The sequence below is a fragment of the Pseudopipra pipra genome, chromosome 6, assembly GCF_036250125.1.
Source record: "Pseudopipra pipra isolate bDixPip1 chromosome 6, bDixPip1.hap1, whole genome shotgun sequence".
NCBI lineage: Eukaryota > Metazoa > Chordata > Aves > Passeriformes > Pipridae > Pseudopipra > Pseudopipra pipra.
In genome coordinates this window covers 63,521,732-63,540,299 of record NC_087554.1, presented here as the reverse complement: position 1 = coordinate 63,540,299, position 18,568 = coordinate 63,521,732, and the positions used below count along the sequence as shown (strand labels likewise).

Sequence of the window (18,568 nt, the reverse complement as noted above, 5' to 3'; positions counted from 1 at the left end):
TGGCTAAAAAACCTCCGAGCGTTGGGAAGAAAAGATCTTTGTCTTTAAACTGTGAGCAAAGAAAGCTCGTAGTATATGTCCAAGAGCCACCAGAAATCCCCTGGCAACCAGGCTTAATGATCCCAACACTTCCTTGAGGGATCTTAGGAAATCAGAACCCCCTACAAAAGAGCTGCTGTTATTTAAAATATGAAGTTTGTGCTGGAGGCTTCTTTACAGAGAGGCCGGGAATGGGCAAATCCTGTTCCTCTTGGAATTTATAACTTCATGGGCACACAGAGCCCCTGTGCTTTGAAATGGCTGAAAACTGGGTCCCCCAGGTCAGGGGCTGAAACAGAGGCTGAGGGGGTTTAGCTTGAGGCAAAACTCTGGAAAGTTACAGCCTGAGCCAGCGAAGCGGGAAGTTTTTGTCGGAATGTGGGGAAACTTTCCATCACACGCTCCTTTCCCTGCTGGCAAGGAGGTCTCACGTGGCTGGAGGTGAGCTGACTGGCATGATTAATCACCTTCAGCACCTCTTTCCTGGGCTGGAAAGTTTGGAGAGACAAGGAAAGGAAAATTACTGGAGCTGGCCCGCTCCTTGCAAACCCCAGGGCTGAAGTGTCCAGGGATGGCAGGTCCTAAAATGCATCCAGTTCCTGTGAGATCCTCCTCTAAGGCTGGATAATCCCTGCACAGCCTGGGCAGCAGCTCCACTGGGAACTGTGCCATTTCCAAGTGGGAAAGCGAGCAGTGCCTTTGCTTTGTGCGTGGTTCCCGCTTGGGAGTGGAGAAGTGGCTTTTATCGGGATGGGTTTGTGTTTTCATGGCCTGGTTCCTGCTGGGAGTGTCCCTGGGGATGCTGCTGATGGCAGGAACAGCAGATTGCACTTGGAGCATCAGTGCAGGCTGCACATGGAGCAGGGACAGCAGTGGCACTGCATCCTTGGATGGAGATGGGAGGTCCTTGGAAACCTCAGCTGGAATTCTGCATCCATTTTTGAGTCAGCCTTCAGGAAGGGCCTGGTGGGGAGTGTCCAGAGGAGAGCAGATCCCTAGATAACAGGAAAGAAGGATGACTGGGAGGCTTGGACTTCTTTTTTCCAGCAGAGGAAAAGCTGAGGGAGGTGTTGTGACAGTCCCTGTGTGTGTGCCAGGAGTTTTTGCAGGGAACAACAGGGTGATTTGTTCTCCGTGTCAACTCTCGCAGGACAAAAAGTAACGGGTGTGTTTTGTCCTGGGAGATTCCAGCAGGGAACTCTCTGCCTGCAGGGACCCTGTGGCAAGGAGTCTCCATGGGGATGTCTGAGGCCAGGTTCAGCAGCCATCTGCTCTGGATGATGCCGCTTTGGGATGGGTTATTTGGGATCTCTGGCCTCTCACCCTGCCCAGCCCTGCCATGGGCGACTCTGCAGGAGAAGGAACCAACAGCTCTTGTTTCCCTGTGTCCACAGGTAGTTTTGCAGACAAGACCTACGAGTGGAGCTCCGAGGAGGAGGAATCCGTGAGGAAGGCAGGACCAGTGCAGGTCCTCATTGTCAAGGATGACCATTCCTTTGAGCTGGATGAGGCCGCCCTGAACCGCATCCTGCTCTCCGAGGCTGTCAGGGACAAAGAGGTCGTGGCCGTGTCCGTCGCCGGAGCCTTCAGGAAAGGCAAATCATTCCTGATGGACTTCATGCTGCGGTACATGTACAACAAGGTGAGGCTGCAGCTCAGGGGGCTCTTCCCAGGCTTCTGGTGCTGCTGCTCGTTGCTCCCATGTGGTGCCCAGGGAAGAGCTGGACAGGAGTTGGTGCTCTGGGAATGCTCAAAGCCTCTCATTAGCGTGGGCTCCACGGAATAAAACAGAGCAGAGCCTTCCATGGCCCTGTGCACCCCTGGGTCTCTCGTGGAATCTTCACTTTGGAGCAGGGATGTTCACATCTGCTGCCCTGAATCATGGAATCTTCAAGTTTGGAAAAGCTCCCTAAGATCATCGAGTCCACCCCTTCCCCCAGCACTGCCAAGGCCACCACTAACTCATGTCCCCAAGTGCCACATCCACACAGCTTTTGAACACTTCCAGGGATGCTGACTCTACCACTGTGCAGGACAATCAGGTCCAATGCCTGATCACCCTTTCCATGAAGAAATTTTCCCTAATATCCATTGTAAACCTCCCAATTTGAGGCTGTTTCCTCTCCTTCTGCCCCTTGTTCCCTGGGAGCAGAGCCTGACACACCCCCCGGCTCCCCCCTCCTGTCAGGGGATTGCAGAGCCAGAAGGTTCCCCCTGAGCCTCCTTTTCTCCAGGCTGAGCCCCCCCAGCTCCCTCAGCCCCTCCTGGTGCTCCAGACCCTTCCCAGCTCCATTCCCTTCCCTGGACACACTCCAGCCCTCCAGTGTCTTTCTTGTCACGAGACGCCCAAAACTGACCCCAGGATTCAAGGTGAGGCCTCGCCAGTGAAAGGAAGGAAAAACCTCCCTTATAGGATTTTTAACCTCCTAATCTTTTCAGAAGGAAATCTCTCCAACAGGGACTGTCCCCTCCAGCACCGGGACAGAAGCAGCAGAGGGGAAAAGGGTGAAACCAAAGTGAGATGAGAACTCACAGCAGCTTCTTCTGTTCCTCCCTGCAGGATGCTGTGGACTGGGTTGGGGATTACAACGAGCCCCTGACTGGTTTCTCCTGGAGAGGAGGATCTGAGCGGGAGACCACTGGCATTCAGATATGGAGTGAGGTTTTCCTGGTGGACAAGCCCGACGGGACAAAGGTGTGTTGCTTCTTGTTGGTGGCCAGCTCATTTTTCTCTTCCAGCTTTTGAGACTCTTCTGCCTTCTCTTAGGTGGCTGTGAAAGTTGAGAGAAGGTTTTCAATGCCTTATCCCTAATTTAGCATGGATGGGTTTAATGCAGTGAGGTGATATGACATCCCAGTGTCCCTGATATGCTCTCCAGGTGTCCCCCTAACTCTGTGCATCCCAGAGTTTTTATCTGTGCTATTCCTACACATCTTGGATCTGAGGTCCTTGCAAATTACTCCCCTTTCCTGGAGCAGCAGCTGTAAAATGGAGTTTCTCCGTTCAGGGTGGTCAAATACAATGCAAAATGGGATTTTTGAGGCATCCTGCAAATTCAACTTGCAGGAATATTTTGTATTTGTCTGCTCTTTAATGCAGAGCCCGACACCAAAGCGACACTGAGTCATTCGGGGTGTGATTTCTAGTGCTGGCTGAAGTTGTTCTGGGTTAAGGAGGTGCAATAAGTGCTTGGTTTCTATGACACAAAGCTGATGCAGACTCAGGAAAAGACTCCTCTGCACTGACAGCAAGTGTTTGAGGAGCAAATTTGCATTAATTTCAGTGCCTGCTGGAGTCATCCTGCTGTCAGGAATGGCTGGAGCTGCTCTTTCCCCTTGTCCTCCACCAGCAATAACTCTGAGGCAGAAGCAGTGAGATTCCCAGCAGAATAATGAAGCTGGCATTCCCCCTCCCACCCCTTTGGCACATGAGGGTGGATTTCCTTGGATGCAGATGCCAAGGGGGTGCTGACCTGGATCTTTGTGCCCCGCAGGTCGCGGTGCTGCTGATGGACACGCAGGGGACCTTTGACAGCCAGTCCACCCTGAGGGACTCAGCCACTGTGTTTGCCCTCAGCACAATGATCAGCTCCATCCAGGTAAGGAACCTCTGGGCTGGGGGGGCTCACTGCCCAGGAACCACAGAGCCTGGCAGGGCTTCCCTTCCTGCCATCCTGGTGGGTGGGATGAAAGCTGTGTCTTGGTACAGAGCTCAGCACGTCCTAAAAATGGAGCAGCAGGAGGATTATTTGGTTCTGAGAGGCCTCCAGGCTGGAGCATGACAGCCCGTGGTGCTCCCAGGGCCTGTCTTGTACCACACCAGTCCCCACCTGGGACCTTGCCTGTGTCCCCATGGTGGTGTTGGAGGCTTTGACCACATCAAATGTGTGTTAGCCTGAAGGACAGGCCATTCTGAGTGATCTGAAGTCGTTTTTTTATTTAAATGCAGGTTTATAACTTGTCCCAAAATGTGCAGGAGGATGATCTGCAGCACTTGCAGGTAAGAGAAGAGAAGCTTCAGGGTGACCTAACTGTGGCCTTGCAGGACCTGAAGGAAGCTGCAAGAAAGATGGAGACTTTTTACAAGGGCCTGGGGTGACAGGAAAAGAGGGAATGGCTTCAACCTGACAGAGGGCAAGATTAGATGAGATATTGGGAAGGAATTCCTGGCTGTGAGGGTGGTGAGGCCCTGGCACAGGTTGCCCAGAGAAGCTGTGGCTGCCCCTGGATCCCTGGAATCCAGGGATCCCCTTTAAAGGCCAGGTTGGACAGGGCTTGGAGCCACCTGGGATAGTGGGAGGTGCCCCTGCCCATGGCAGGGGTTTGGAAACAGATGACCTTTAAGTTTCCTTCCAATCCAAACCATTCTGGGATCCCATTCCATGACTGTAAATTAGAAGCCTGGATGTTGCCATCTGGTACTGGCTCAGCACAGGTGACCCCCCCTAAGGGCAATTCCAGCCCTGGCTGTTGGAGAAAAGCAGCTAATGGGATTTTTGTGGCACAGGTGTCCTGCCCATTTCCTGGAATTACCTCCTGCTTTCCCTCCTGTTTAGGTGATTGATTAATTGATTGATTGGTTAGGTAGGTTTTTTCAGGAGCTTAAGGTAAAGGAAAGAAAAGCAAAAGTCCAGCAGAAAGAAATCATCATTTGGAGACTTCTGAATTATTTCAGTCTGTAAATATTATTAACAATAACACCTTTTTAACACTGAATTTATCCAGTGCAACTCTGATCTTCCAGTTTGGATTTTAAGCCATTACTGTTCAACAAGCTGACCCACTTTTAGGCATCTGTGAAATACATTACTGTGCCTTCAGTTTGAAATTAGAGTCCAGAAAGACTGGAGAGTCTTCAAATCTTGCTTGTAGGCTGATTTTAGAGTCTTTGCACAGCGGGAAAGTACTTATTCCTGAATTCATTTCCGCTCGTTCCTGGAGTGTTTAGAGGGAGCAGGGCTCCAGCAGTTCCCTTGGAGCACATGAAGTTTCTGGTTGGTATGAAAGCAGCAGCAAGCAGCTGACTTGAGCCATTTTGCACAGATTTGGCAGCCAAACCCTCCAGGCTGAGACCTTTCACGTGAGGGCTCAGGGCGGTGATTGTCCCTAACGGCTCCGGGCGCCTCTCGGGTGGGAATGGGAAGCCCAGAGCCAGTTTGTGTTCCAGCTCTGCACATGGAGCTGTTAGTCCTGGATTGTAAATGTCCCTTACTCCTTCACAGAATCATAAAATTCCCTGAGCTGGAAGGGATCACAAGGATCATCCAGTCCAACTCCTGGCCCTGCACAGGACACCCCAACAATCCCCCCCTGTCCCTGAGAGTGTTGTCCAAACCCTCCTGGAGCTCTGGCAGCCTTGGGGCTGTGCCCACTGCCCCTGGTCAGTGCCAACCATCCTCTGGGGGAAGAACCTTTTCCTGAGATCCACCCTCACCCTGCCCTGGCACAGCTCCAGCTGTTCCCTCAGGTCCTGTCCCTGCTCACACAGAGCAGAGCTCGGTGCTGTTCCCATGTATCCCACAGCCCAGCTGACTGTCCTGTTCTTTCCTTCTCCTTCCAGCTTTTCACCGAGTATGGCCGGCTGGCCATGGAGGAGACATTCCAGAAGCCTTTCCAGGTGAGTCCCGGCCAGCTCTCTTGTCCCTGAGCCCGTTGGCTTCACCACGAGGTGTCACTGCAGGATGGGAGGAGATGGGATTGCCCTGGGATGGGCTCAGCTGCTCCAAGGAAAGGCTTTGTGTGCTTTGCTGCCCCCAGAGAAGCTTCTAAATACTTCCAACATCCCCCTTTCTTTCCTCCCTGAACCTTTGCCTTCCCAAGAGCTCTGCCCTGTCCTGCCAGGATTGGAGAACAGTTGGTTTTGCTGCAGGTTTGTCACATTCTGTACTTGGAGACTCTGCCCAGCCTTTGCCAGGGAATCCCTGCTCCTGGCAAAATGAAAGGACAAAGATTAGCAGAGCTGTGGGAAGGCTCAGTTTAAGTGGGGTTTTAGCTTCAAATAAGGGACATCTGTTCACCCTGCTGCTTCCCAACCTGTGAAAAGCTGCTGTTCAAAAAAAGGAGAGCTTTGGGCATCCACAGTAGGTGAGAGGGTAGTTGGATGGGGGTTTGTGAACTTCCCAAAGTGGAAAATAGCAGAGAATAAAACATGCTGCAAAAATTCAGAGTGATTGGGAATGGGTTACAGCTATTTTACATTTGCTTTCCAACATAAAAAGAGAATTGTTGTCCTGGAAGGACTGAGGGGTTTATAGGCTGTCTGTGGTCAGGAAGTGGAAGTGAAATTAAAAGGTTAAAAAATATGACAAATGGACAAAATTGAGATCTTGGGGGAATTTTAAGGGTCTATTGGATGCTGGCATGGGCAGATGACTGATAAAGGATGTGAAAACTACCAGTAAAAATACAGGACTTGTAGTAGCAAGAGCTTGAAGAAAGTTGTAACATGGTAGAGCAGAAAGCCAGACATTAAATAAATATCCCTGCTTCTTATTTAAAAACTGTGGGGATAATGCAGCCAAATATTCCAGTGAAAGTGAGATACTTCCTACTCCATCAGTAAAAAGGAGGCTGTAAGGGGAAACTTAAATATGCTTAAATCATTAGGGCTGGATAATAGGCTCTGATTTTACCAAAGACTTTAATTGCTGTCAAGTCACACAGTTGGTGGATGGTGAGTCTTGTCAAACAATCCCATTATCAATTTTTAAAAGGCACGGGCTTGATTGATAAAGGTAACTCTCACCATGTTATATCTCCTTCTCTAAGCCTTATCTCCCTAAGATGCTGATTAAAAGCAAATGAAGTCAGCATTGTCTGGTTTAGTCCATTGTTAATGGATTAAAAACTCATTAACTGATAGATGCCAGAGCACGCTGAACTAATTTTAATAGGGAATGATCATCCTTCAGAAGTGTTTCCTCAGGGTCCCCCCAGGCTCTCTCTGGTTCAGTGTCATCTTCAGTAATGATCTGGGGGGAAATATCAAGCAACTGCTTGTGGGTGTGACAAAATCTGGTCGAAGGATTGATGGTGATGTGGCCAGGTGAGCTCTGGAGATCTCCTGTCCACATCCCAGCACGGGCTCCTTCCTCCAAAACATGTTTTTAAAGACAGATGAGGTTTTCTGATTAGGAAGCAGGAAAAATGAGGGCGGAGAGGCCCTGGCACAGGTTGCCCAGAGAAGCTGTGGCTGCCCCTGGATCCCTGGAAGTGTCCAAGGCCAGGTTGAAGCATCCTGGGCTAGTAGAAGGTGTCCCTTGCCCATGGCAGGTGGTGGGACTGGAGGAACTTTTAGGTCCCTTCCCACCCAAACCACTCTTTTGTTCCATGATCCTCCAAGTATGACAGTAAAAAAACTGCAGTTTCACTGATCCTGCTGGAAGGAAAGTGAGACCTGGCAGTGGAAAATCAACATTTTCCTTCAGCTCCCTCCTCTCCACGGTGTGTCCTCACACTGAGGAGCCCTCACCAGACACCAGCCCTGACTGTGGTGCCTTCACAAAAGGGGTGCCTGTCGCTCTGCTTGGCAAACACAGCCCATCTGGAACAACTTTACTCGAGGGAAAAAAAATAATAATTCCCAATTCAAGGCGTGCACAATGTGTTTGTGGAAAAGTCCTGAACGTGGACATGTCTCTTAAGCATCTCATGGGCTTTGAAAGAACAGCATGTCCCCAACCAGCTCACTGGGTGCAGTGGTTGGAAAAGGCCAACTCACTGTTCTCTCCTTTTTTTTTTTTTTTGTTTTATTTTAACCTTTTTCTGATGTTTTCTGGAAGTGAAATAAAGAGCAGAAATATTTCCCCTCCCTCCACTGGATTTTTGTTCTAAACATAGACGAATTTTAGGGAAATTCCAATGAAATGGATTCCACTTGCTGACCTGCTTATTCGTGTGCATGAGAGGAGCCCTGGCAGCCCTGCCAGACCCTCCTGGACTTCCCCCTCCAAACCCTTTATTTCTTGCATGGGATGTTGATCCCTTGCACAGACGAGACACTGGAGACCTGATTTCTTCTGAAAATATTTCATTTAAAGATTCAGAGTTGACCCTTCTGGTATTTATTTATTTCTTGCCCAGGAACTTTGAATGCCTCCATAAAGATTACAAAAGACAGTGATTTCTTATTCACCCTCGTTCCTCTGCATCTGCTTCTCATTAAAAGTCTGTCTGGAAGGCTGCCCAGTGAAAAAGGCTGAAAAAAAAAATGAGCCTGTAAAATTCCCATAGGATGGAACTAAATGTGGCTGGAATTAGGGAGCTCGCTGCCTTTTGTCCTGGTTACCAACAATCTCTTCCCCTGTTGTGCAGTTGAAATGATTGATGATGTTCTCCCTGCCAGGGAGTCAAACTGGTGCAGCAGTTTGGGGTGTGCTGCCCCCCTTTTCTTGTCTGCACGGTCTGAATGCCATGATGGGGTGGCAGGAAAGGCAGGAGATGCTGCTGGAGCTGGGAAAAGACTCAGGGCAAGGTTTTGTTGTGGCATAAGATGGGGGTGAAGGTGCTGGTGGGGTTCAGCCACCGCTGTGGACTCCAAGCAGCAGCTCACTGTGACTTGGTGGGTGCTGTATAACACTGACCCCACTGTTCTCTGGCTCTGTTTTCCAGTCCCTTATATTCCTGGTTCGTGACTGGAGCTTCCCATATGAATTTTCCTATGGATCTGATGGTGGGGCAAGATTTTTGGAGAAGCGGCTGAAGGTATGTTCTGTCTGCTCTGGCAGGTTGGATGGGGCTTGGAGCAACCTGGGATAGTGGAAGGTGTCCCTGGCTATGGCAGGGGGTTGGAACTAAATGGTCTTTAAGATCTCTCCTAACCCAAACCATTCCACAAATCTGGAATCTGCCATCACTGGGTGTCAGGAGTGAAATGCAGTGCTGGTTATGGTCACGTGCAGCCAGTGCCTTAAAAATCACAGGAGAGGCATTTTGGGAGGATAAATTTCCTTGCCATGTTCAGTGGCTTCTCCCCAAGCCCAGCTTCCTGGAACTCTCTTTCTGGGAGAGGCCATGGATTCCCAAGAGACCAGGAATGATGTTTTAGTAATAGGTAGTTTTACACTAAAAATGATGGGCAAGGGCTCCAGTGGGATTAATCGGGAATTGCATGGGTGATCTGGGAGTGGAGAGACCTAATTAAAGGCAAGACAAGAAAGGCCCTGGTGGGAAATCCCAAATGTTTTTGTATTCCAGTCATACACAGACATGCACATTTTCTAAAGGATAATAACATGCCCCAGGCCGTGTGGTCAGAGATACACCAGTTCCTTGGTCTCTGGAGGAGCCTTGTCTTTGTCCTTGTGCAGTAAATCCCTAAGGGATGTCCTTCTGTGTTGCTTTTTCCTGCTCTAAGCAGCCACAGTGTGGAGTATCCCATGCTCCTGCCAGTGCTGCTGGCCCAGCATTATCCCAGTATTCCCATCAGAAGGAAAATCCCTCTTCCCAAACTGGGGGAAGCGAAGGGGCAGCACCGATCTCTTTGTGGTGACCAAGGGCCTGAGGGAACAGCTGGAGCTGTGCCAGGGAGGGTCAGGTTGGACCTCAGGAATAGGTTCTTCCCCCAGAGGGTGGTTGGGCCCTGGAACAACCTCCTCAGGGAAAGGGTAATGACTTCAAACCTTCCAGAGCTCAAGGAATGCTTGGACAACACTCTCAGGGACTGGGCGGGATTGTTGGGGTGTCCTGGGCAGGGCCAGGACTTGGACTGCCTGATCCTTGTGGGTCCCTTCCAACTCAGGATATTCTGTGATTTATCCTCTCTTGCAGGTGTCAGGAAATCAGCACGAGGAGCTGCAGAACGTCAGGAAGCACATCCATTCCTGCTTCACCAAAATCTCCTGCTTCCTCTTACCTCACCCGGGCCTCAAAGTCGCCACCAACCCGAATTTTGATGGGAAACTGAAAGGTACGAAGGCAAAGCTCTGCTTTTTAAGCTGATACAGCTTAGATGCTCTATCAGAGTGTCCTGCTTATTCCTGAAACATGTATAAATATTTTCCATGAAAAAACTTCCAGGAGAGGAGTTGGACCCTTCTCCCAGTTATGTACACACACCCATCTGCTCCTTCCCAGTCCAGCAAGACAGACATGGGAGGCAAAAAGGTGTGGGAGGCTGAAAAGATCTGAGAGGTGCTGGCAATACCCACTGTCAGGACACTGACAGGCAAACTGGGAAGGGCAGGGATGAGACTGGAAGTTAATGGACGTGGTGTTAAGCCTGCAGTTAATTCCTGTGCCTCACCAGGCTCAGAGTGGTGCAGCCTGGTGCTCGTGGAGGGTGGAAGGCCGGTTCCACGAGACCTTGAAAAGCTTTCCAGGGAATATTTAATCCTCATGACTTATCTGATCAGTGGTTTCCCTCCAGGGCACACTTAGTTCAACAGGTTAAAAAAAAAGAAGGAAGGAAAAAAGGGAGAATTCTCCACCCCAAAAGGAGCCACGTGCTGTGGGTATTTTTAGGTATTTTGTTGTGAGCTGCTCACCAGCGTGGCTGGTTCCAGGCTGCTGCAATCTCAGCAATAAAGTGGCCAATTAGCCACTCCAAATAAATCAGCAGACAGCTGCAGATGATAGTTCTTCCCTGCTTTTGTCTGGCTAGTGCTCAGACTTGTTCTCCCAGCAAACTCCATGCTGAGCAGTGGGAGGCACAGCGAGGCAGCAGGAGGGAGATGTGCTGCTGGAAAAGGAGCTGATCTCTGTAGTTCCCCCTCAATTTCAGGAGCTGAGTAGGACTGAACAAGTGGTTTGTGCAGACAGGGGTTGTCAGCAGCTTCTTGACACAGTTTTCTTGTCCCCTCAGAGCTGTGCTCAGCTTTTTGTGCTCTGGTGGAGGGAATGTGGGAGATCTTCCCTGCTCTCCTTATCTTCCAAATGTCTGGCTGTTGCACTGGTTTTTCTGTCTTCAGTCCCATATAGTTTAATTTAAATGGCAGCACCAGCAATCCCACCAGTGCCTGAGAGCTTTTTCCAAATGCTCCTCGAGCTCTGTCAGGCTTGGGGATGTAACCATTCCCTGGGGAGCTGTTCCAGGGCCCAACCACCCTCAGGGGGAAGAACCTTCTAGTGGAAGATGTCCCTGCCCATGGCAGGGGATTGGAATGAGATTGTCTTTAAGGCCCCTTCCAACCCAAACCATTCTGTGATTCTCTGATGCCATTTTTGTTTTTTTTTTTCCCAGAAATAGACGATGAGTTCATCAAGAACTTGAAGATTTTGATTCCTTGGCTTCTTAGTCCCGAGAGCCTGGATGTTAAGGAGATCAATGGAAACCATATCACCTGTCGAGGCCTTGTGGAGTATTTTAAGGTATTGGCCTATTAAGAGAACATGGGTTTATTCACCTGTAGCCTTTTGCTCTAATTAAAGGGGAAAACAGGAGCAGGCAGGGCTACCCTGACAGTCCTGACTCACTGCAGCAGAGGACAAACACCTCATGGGCCTGTATCTGACCTCAGAGTGAGCCCAAAAACTGGGAGGAGCTGTTTTCCTCCCCTGGAGAACTGAGGACTAGAGGGGGGTGAGCTGAGGGCTGTATTCCCATTGCCTTTGGAAAGAGCTTATTTTTGTTGTCATGACTACTGGGACATTTCCATGAGAGGCATTGGTGAGTAATTCTCACCACCTGCTCTCCAGGGCTACCTGCCTCTGGCTCCTTCTCCCTCAGGGAAGGACAGAGGTAGGTGCAAATCCAATGGGAGGGCGACTGGAGCCTGGAGTGACTGATCCAGGCCACCCCGGGTCCACCTTGAGCCACGTTACATCACATTTTCTGACCAAAGCCATCTTGTGCCAGTAACATCCTCCTCCTTTAGATCCTGTCAGAGCTGTGTCTGGAGCTGGGTGGGGGTGGTTGGTGTTGCTCATGTGTGCTGCATTCCATGTGATTTCCTGTTTTCCAGGCATACATAAAGATCTACCAAGGGGAAGAGTTGCCACACCCCAAGTCGATGCTGCAGGTATGTGAGTGGGAGCTGGTGGGAATCCATGCACTGGAATTGGCATTAATTCCCAGAGTTGTCCAGCTAGTGCATCACATTGGGTCTTCTGTGATTGCATTCCAAAATGTTAATGTAACAACCCAAGGAGCAGCGTTTTGGGAAGCATTTGGCAGTTGAGGGGCCTGATATGGCTTAGGAATTGCCCCTTGGATGGGCTGTGGGGAATTGCTGGCTGCACAGCTCAGCTGGAATGATCCCCCACAGGTAAATAGGGGATCCATGGGGCCACACAGAGAGGTGACAGGGCTCTGCATGTAGACAGTGGCTCCTGGGCTGCTGCTCCACTCCTGGAGCCAGCTGGCATTCCGGCATTCCGGAGGGTGCAGCTGTGGCTGTTTACATACAGCTGAGCCTTTTATCTCTTTCCTTGCTGTTTCCCACAGCCAAAGCCAAAGATTTCGTTGCTCTGGCTTGGAGGGAGGGAATCCTCTCTTCATGCAGGCTTTTGGATGTGTAGATAGGGGATGATCTTATTTGGGATTGGTTGGAGGCTGGGAGAGCACACTTGGCTAAGCAAGGGAGCTCCTGAATTCCGGGTGTCCACACATGTGTCCTGGCTGTGAACACATGTGGACCATGAGTATCCAGAGAGCTACTTCCTGCTGTTGCACTGCTTAACCCTGTCCTTCTGCACCCTAATTTTGTGCCCCTTTTGCCCTTCTTACAGGCCACAGCAGAAGCCAACAATTTAGCAGCAGTTGCCACTGCCAAAGACACCTACAGCAAGAAGATGGAAGAGGTGGGTGGTGTTGAGCATGTCTGTTCATAGTGCTCCTGTCACTCCTGCATGGGATCCTGGAATGGTTTGGGATGGAAGGGGCCTTAAAGCTCATCTTGGTCCAACACCCCTGCCATGGACAGGGACACCTCCCACTAGACCAGGTTGCTTCAAACCCCTTCCAGCCTGGCCTGGGATACACTTTCAGGGATCCAGGGGCAGCCACAGCTTCTCTGGGCAACCTGTGCCAGGGCCTCTCCACCCTCATAGGGAAGAATTTTTTCCCAATATCCCATCTAACCCTGCCCTCTGGCAGTGGGAAGCCATTCCTGGTTGTCCTGTCCCTCCATCCCTTGTCCTAAGTCCCTCTCCAGCTCTCCTGGAGCCCCTTTAGGCCCTGGAAGGGGCTCTCAGGTCTCCCTGGAGTCTTCTCCAGGCTGAACAGGCCCAACTCTACCCTTGTAGGGAAACCTCCCTGCTTGGTTTCCTGGTAGAAAATGTCCTTCATGGATTTGGCCAGGTGTCAGGGTTTCAAGGAGGGTCTGTACTATATTCCTGGTGGAAAAAGGCTCTTTCTCCCAGGCTGGAGGAGAGCAAAGCCTGATATCATGGCAGGACAGGGGAGGGTGAGTGACACTGCTTCATCCCATGGCAGCTCTCTGCAGACCACGTGGCCCCTGCTGAGCTTCCATTCTCTTCCCAGCATTCCATAAAAATGTGATGGAGTGGGGTGGTCACCTGTGCCATGGCTGGTGCTAATTAGGGGATAAAGTCATTATAAACTGGCTTTTCACCGGTGCCCTGCTCTGTCAGCCCATCCCTCAGCTCTGGTGAGGGGCTGGGTGTGATGTTTTAAGGTGGAGCTCAGACCCCTGGCTGTCTCAGCCACTTCCAGGCCCCCACTCTCTTCATCCATAGTATCCCAGGATTATCTCACAGAACACTGGAAATCGCTGCCGGTTGGCAGGAAAAAAATATGGAGCTGCATGGCCAAACTGCACCTTAAAACTAATATATCCATACTCTGATGCACAAGGAAAATGCTTCCAAATAGGGTTTTCCAGCTCTGGAAAATGCTGGGATTCAGGGTCAGTGTCGGGAGGCTACGAGGGAATTGAGCAGGGAGCTGTGGGATGGGGCAGCAGCCGTCTGTTTAACCGGGTGGGCAGCCCAGTCGTGGAGCAATTCCTGCAGGATCCAGTGGTCCTGTAGAGCCCCAATCCCAGTGTTTTGCACGTCTGGGGGGCGGTGACTTTCCAGGTGCCATCCCAGTGCCTTTCCCACCGCAGGTGTGCGGGGGGGACAAGCCCTTCCTGGCGCCCAGCGACCTGCAGAGCAAACACGCGGAGCTGCGGGAGGAGGCGGTGCGGCTGTTCCGGGGCGTGAAGAAGATGGGAGGGGAGGAGTTCAGCCGGAGGTACCTGCAGCAGCTGGAGGGGGAGATCGACGAGCTCTACATCCAGTACATCAAGCACAACGACAGCAAGAACATCTTCCACGCCGCCCGCACCCCGGCCACGCTCTTCGTCGTCATCTTCATCACCTACGTCATCGCCGGCGTCACCGGCTTCGTGGGCCTGGACATCATTGCCAGTCTGTGCAACATGATCATGGGCTTGACACTTATCACACTCTGTACCTGGGCTTATATCAGATACTCTGGGGAGTACAGAGAACTGGGAGCAGTAATAGACCAAGTGGCCGCAGCCTTGTGGGACCAGGTAGGATAAAAAGAGCTTTTGGTTTGAACAGAAAAACAAACCCCCCCACCCCACCCACCCCGCTGAGCTCTGGAGGGGATTTGCCTCCCCGTTGAGATGGTTTGGGATTTTAGCTGCTCATGCTGTGATCTGTGCCCTGTTTTAAGTGTTAACCCACTCCTTAGACCTTCCAGGTGGGGAGAGGAGGGACGGAGGAATTGCTTTCAGTGCAGTTTGTGGAGTTTGCTGCAAGGTGAGGTGTCTTAGGGATGTCACAGCCCTGTGTTAGAGCAGGATGAACAGCAAGGCTGGAGCTGCATCCCTGAGCCTCTGGAAAACAAGCTGTGTAGATCCGGGCTGGGCATGAGAAAACTCAAAGCAAGCTCTTGTTTTGGCTCTTTTTTTTCCCCCCTACTTGTCTTACCCATCACCAGATGTGAGTTTCTGGAGCCTCAGACCTTGTGGGAATGGGGCAGCTCTGCCATGGATCCCACTGGGATCCTCAGAGCCGGTGTGTGTGCTTGTCCTGTGCGTGTCTATGTTGAAAAGGAAGATCCACCTCCCTCCCCTGGTTCAGGGCAGGGATTTTGGCTCTCCTGGGTCTGCTGGAGGTCAAGGCCAGGTTTTGCCTCTGCCTGTTTTGGCACCAGGCCTTGCTTTCCTGTTACAGCCCTTCCCTCTTCCCACTGCAGAGCTGGGGAAAGCCCAGACCCTGCATGTTCCACTGACCCCCTCTGCCCATCCAGGGGTGCAATCCATGTTCCCAGAGAGCTGGAAGGCTGCACTGGCCTCCTGCTCTTCCATGGCAGAGCCGGGTGAGCTCATCCCTCAGAAACCACCAAGGGTTTGATTCCTGGCAGGAAGGGCCATTCTCCAGACCTTTACCTGCTCCTTCCCTCCTTTTCATCCACCAGCGAGGTTTCCATGGAGAGCAAGCACATTTCCCTGCTTCCCTGTGCTACTGGAACTGCAGCTTAGGGAGAAAAAAATGGAAGCATTTACTGATCAGTTCCTTCATTCCAGAGCTGGGTAGTGGCAGCACATCACCTGTGTCCCAGGTGGATTCATCCTGGCTTCCCTGTTGCCAGCAGTCTCAGCACCCCCAGTAACCCCCACTCCAGTAGCTCTTTGCTCAGGGACACTTCCCAGCTGCCTTTGGGATTTGCTGGAATAGTCAAACCCAGCATTTGCCCATCCCAGTGCAGGCAGCAGTGGGAGTTCAGCAAGAACAGGACACAGCAGGAAGTTGCTGCCCGCTTACAAAATGCCCAGCTGGGGGAAAATAAAGAGGTTAAAGTGCCTGGAGCTGCTCCATGGCTCCTGCTGGCCTCCATGGCATTCCAACCAGAGGGAGAGTTCTCTGGAGCAGGAGCTGTGCAGGCGAGTGATGCCGGGCTGGGCAGTGAGACTCTGCCCACCACGAGCCACAGGGCTGCCCCAGGGGGACTCCAAGCACTCATGGCTCCATCCATGGAAGTGGGACTGGATACAGGAGGGATGGACGGAGCGGTGAGGGGTCCTGCCTGTTTGGGATGAGCCTCCCTGGGGACACAGCAGGGATGAGCTCCATGTGCTCCCGTGGACACGTGTGATACACAGAGATGTTTCTCTCTCTTTCTGTCTCCCCCTTCCCAATGCCTCTCCCAGGGAAGCACGAATGAGGTAAGTGGCTCTTTGTTCTCCGCATGTTCCCTCGGGCCAGCTGGGCCCTGGGATCCCGGGAAAAGCCTCTTGGACCCGGCTGCACGTTTGGGCTTGTGGAGGACTGGGACTGTGAGGGCTCTGGGCAGCAGCTCTGGTTGTTCCCTTTGATACCAATGACTGGGGAAGGGTGTTGCTGTGGGAGGTTCTGGGAGCCAAGTGGGGGAGAGATGTGGGCAGGGAGTGTGATGTTGTGATGGGGATTTTCATCTCCCATCAGTTCTGTTTGGGGATTTTCCAGCTGTGCTGAGAGGTCAAACCCAAACCCAGTTTGTTTTGGAGCACCAACTGCGCAGGTGCCTCTGCCCCCCTCAGGTGAGAGCCCAGCTCTGGGGCACCAACAGGGATGTGGAGCTGCTGGAGCAAGTCCAGAGGAGGTCGTGGAGATGCTCCAAGGGCTGGAGCCCCTCTGCTTTGGAGACCTGGGAGAGCTGGGGGTGTTCACTTGGAGAAGAGAAGGCTCCAGGGAGACCTGAGAGCCCCTTCCAGGGCCTAAAGGGGCTCCAAGAGAGCTGGAGAGGGACTGGGGACAAGGGATGGAGGAACAGGACACAGGGAATGGCTTCCCATTGCCAGAGGGCAGAGCTAGATGGGATAGTGGGAAGGAATTCCTGGCTGTGAGGGTGGGCAGGCCCTGGCACAGGTTGCCCAGAGGAGCTGTGGCTGCCCCTGGATCCCTGGAAGTGTCCAAGGCCAGGTTGGAAGGGACTTGGAGCAACCTGGTCTTGTGGGAGGTGTCCCTGCCCATGGCAGGGGGTGGGACTGGATGATCTTTAATGTCCCTTCCACCCCAAACCATGCTGTGATTCCGTGATTTATGGACACAGCCACAGCAGCCCTTCCTGGGCTGGGCTCCTTCCAGCTCCCCTTGCCCAGCAGTGCAGGATCCCAGTGCCCAGCTCTTTGCCAGACCGGGGCCGAGGGCAACTGGAACCTTGTTCAGGCAGAGCCTTGTCAGCACCTGATTAACCCAGGACAGATTTCCCACTAATCTGCATTTACTGCTCACGTACCTCGATCCAGGATTGCAGCCAAGTGGCTCCCCAGTGAGGCTGTGACAGGACAGCTCCATCTTTTGAGCTGTCACCAAAGCCTGCCAGCTCCATCTGTCAGTGCCAGCACACTTTGGAGCCACTGATTTACATGTGGAATCCCTCGAAAAGAAAACACAGCAGTTAAAAATCAGCCCGTTCCTCCCCTCCCAGCCAGGGCAGCTGTTTGGTACCTCACTGATACCAAACCAACAAGAGGCACAACAGGGGCTTTGCTGTGGATGAGCTCTTGGACAAACCCTGCCAAGTAAAAATCAGTGCCGAGACACTGGTTTGGCATCAAAAAACACCCCAAAAATAGCCCAAAATGCTACCAGGTCACTTATGGTTTGGAGGTGAACTCCTCCACCAGTCCTCTCTATTCCCAGACAATCCCCAAACTCCATTCTGTTCCCTTTTGGGATGGGTTCAGCATCACCTTGGACATCCCTGGACTTTTCTCATCCCCCACCTTCCTCCTCCTCACTGCAGCTTCAGCCTCCTTCATTCACACCCCGAGCACATGAGGAACACCCTGTCAGTGTGAGGGTTCCTGCCTGTCAGGTGCCTCTTCCCACCCCTTCCAGAGCTAATCCTGGCTCACCAACAGTTCCCAGCAGGAGACAGTGGGATTTGAGTTGGTTTTTTTTTTTTAACTCCCCCAGTGACAATTTCATTTAAAATGGGAATGTCAGAGCCATGACAAGTCCTCTGCAGCCAGACCTGTGTCTTGGCATCTCCCGTGCCTTTTGTTCTGGGATAAAGGTGAGGGGTGAAGGGGGATGGTTGGATGGGGAATTACTTGCCTTTCACCAGCCCGTGGCCGCTCTGGTTCAGCACTGCAGCCACTCCCGAGTGTCCTGACCCTGGAGTCACTCCAGGACTAGTGGAAAATGGTAAAATCAGAAGGAAAAAATTGGCAACATCAGCAGAAAAACGATCAGGACAATGACCTGTCACCGCCCGGGGCCCTGGGTGTGATGCAGTTACGGATCTGCCTGGTGGGGAAAGCAAGTGCTGAGGCTGCAGGAATTTAACTCGTAGGGAAAAACAACCCCTGGATGTCTCTTCCTCGTCATCCAAATTATTGATTGAATACAGCTCAGAAGGGGTGAGATGTTTGAAAAATTGGAACTGTAGAATCACAGAATTCCCTGAGTTGGAAGGGACCCACAGGGATAACCCAGTCCCTGTCCTGGCCCTGCGCAGACACCCCAACAATCCCACCCTGTCCTCCAAACCCTCCTGGAGCTCTGGCAGCCTTGGGGCCGTGCCCACTGCCCTGGGGAGCCTGGGCAGTGCCAACCACCCTCTGGAAAAGAACCTTTCCCTGAGATCCAACCTGACCCTGCCCTGGCACAGCTCCAGCCCTTCCCTCGG

At 51.9% G+C, this 18,568-nt stretch overlaps 1 protein-coding gene across 2 annotated transcripts in view; it reads left to right on the top strand.

Moving 5' to 3' along the window:
• The window catches only part of ATL1 (atlastin GTPase 1), a 31,161-nt gene that overhangs the window by 10,367 nt on the left and 2,226 nt on the right, over positions 1 to 18,568 (top strand). The window contains exons 2-13 of one of the 2 annotated variants that reach the window (XM_064659663.1): positions 1,434 to 1,681; positions 2,600 to 2,734; positions 3,534 to 3,638; positions 3,989 to 4,039; positions 5,600 to 5,656; positions 8,650 to 8,742; positions 9,808 to 9,946; positions 11,219 to 11,346; positions 11,940 to 11,996; positions 12,706 to 12,777; positions 14,046 to 14,477; positions 16,104 to 16,118. In XM_064659663.1, the coding sequence (XP_064515733.1) occupies positions 1,434 to 1,681; positions 2,600 to 2,734; positions 3,534 to 3,638; positions 3,989 to 4,039; positions 5,600 to 5,656; positions 8,650 to 8,742; positions 9,808 to 9,946; positions 11,219 to 11,346; positions 11,940 to 11,996; positions 12,706 to 12,777; positions 14,046 to 14,477; positions 16,104 to 16,118 (1,532 nt within the window). The remainder of the gene's footprint in view (positions 1 to 1,433; positions 1,682 to 2,599; positions 2,735 to 3,533; positions 3,639 to 3,988; positions 4,040 to 5,599; positions 5,657 to 8,649; positions 8,743 to 9,807; positions 9,947 to 11,218; positions 11,347 to 11,939; positions 11,997 to 12,705; positions 12,778 to 14,045; positions 14,478 to 16,103; positions 16,119 to 18,568) is intronic. The other variant, XM_064659664.1, reaches the window with a different exon arrangement.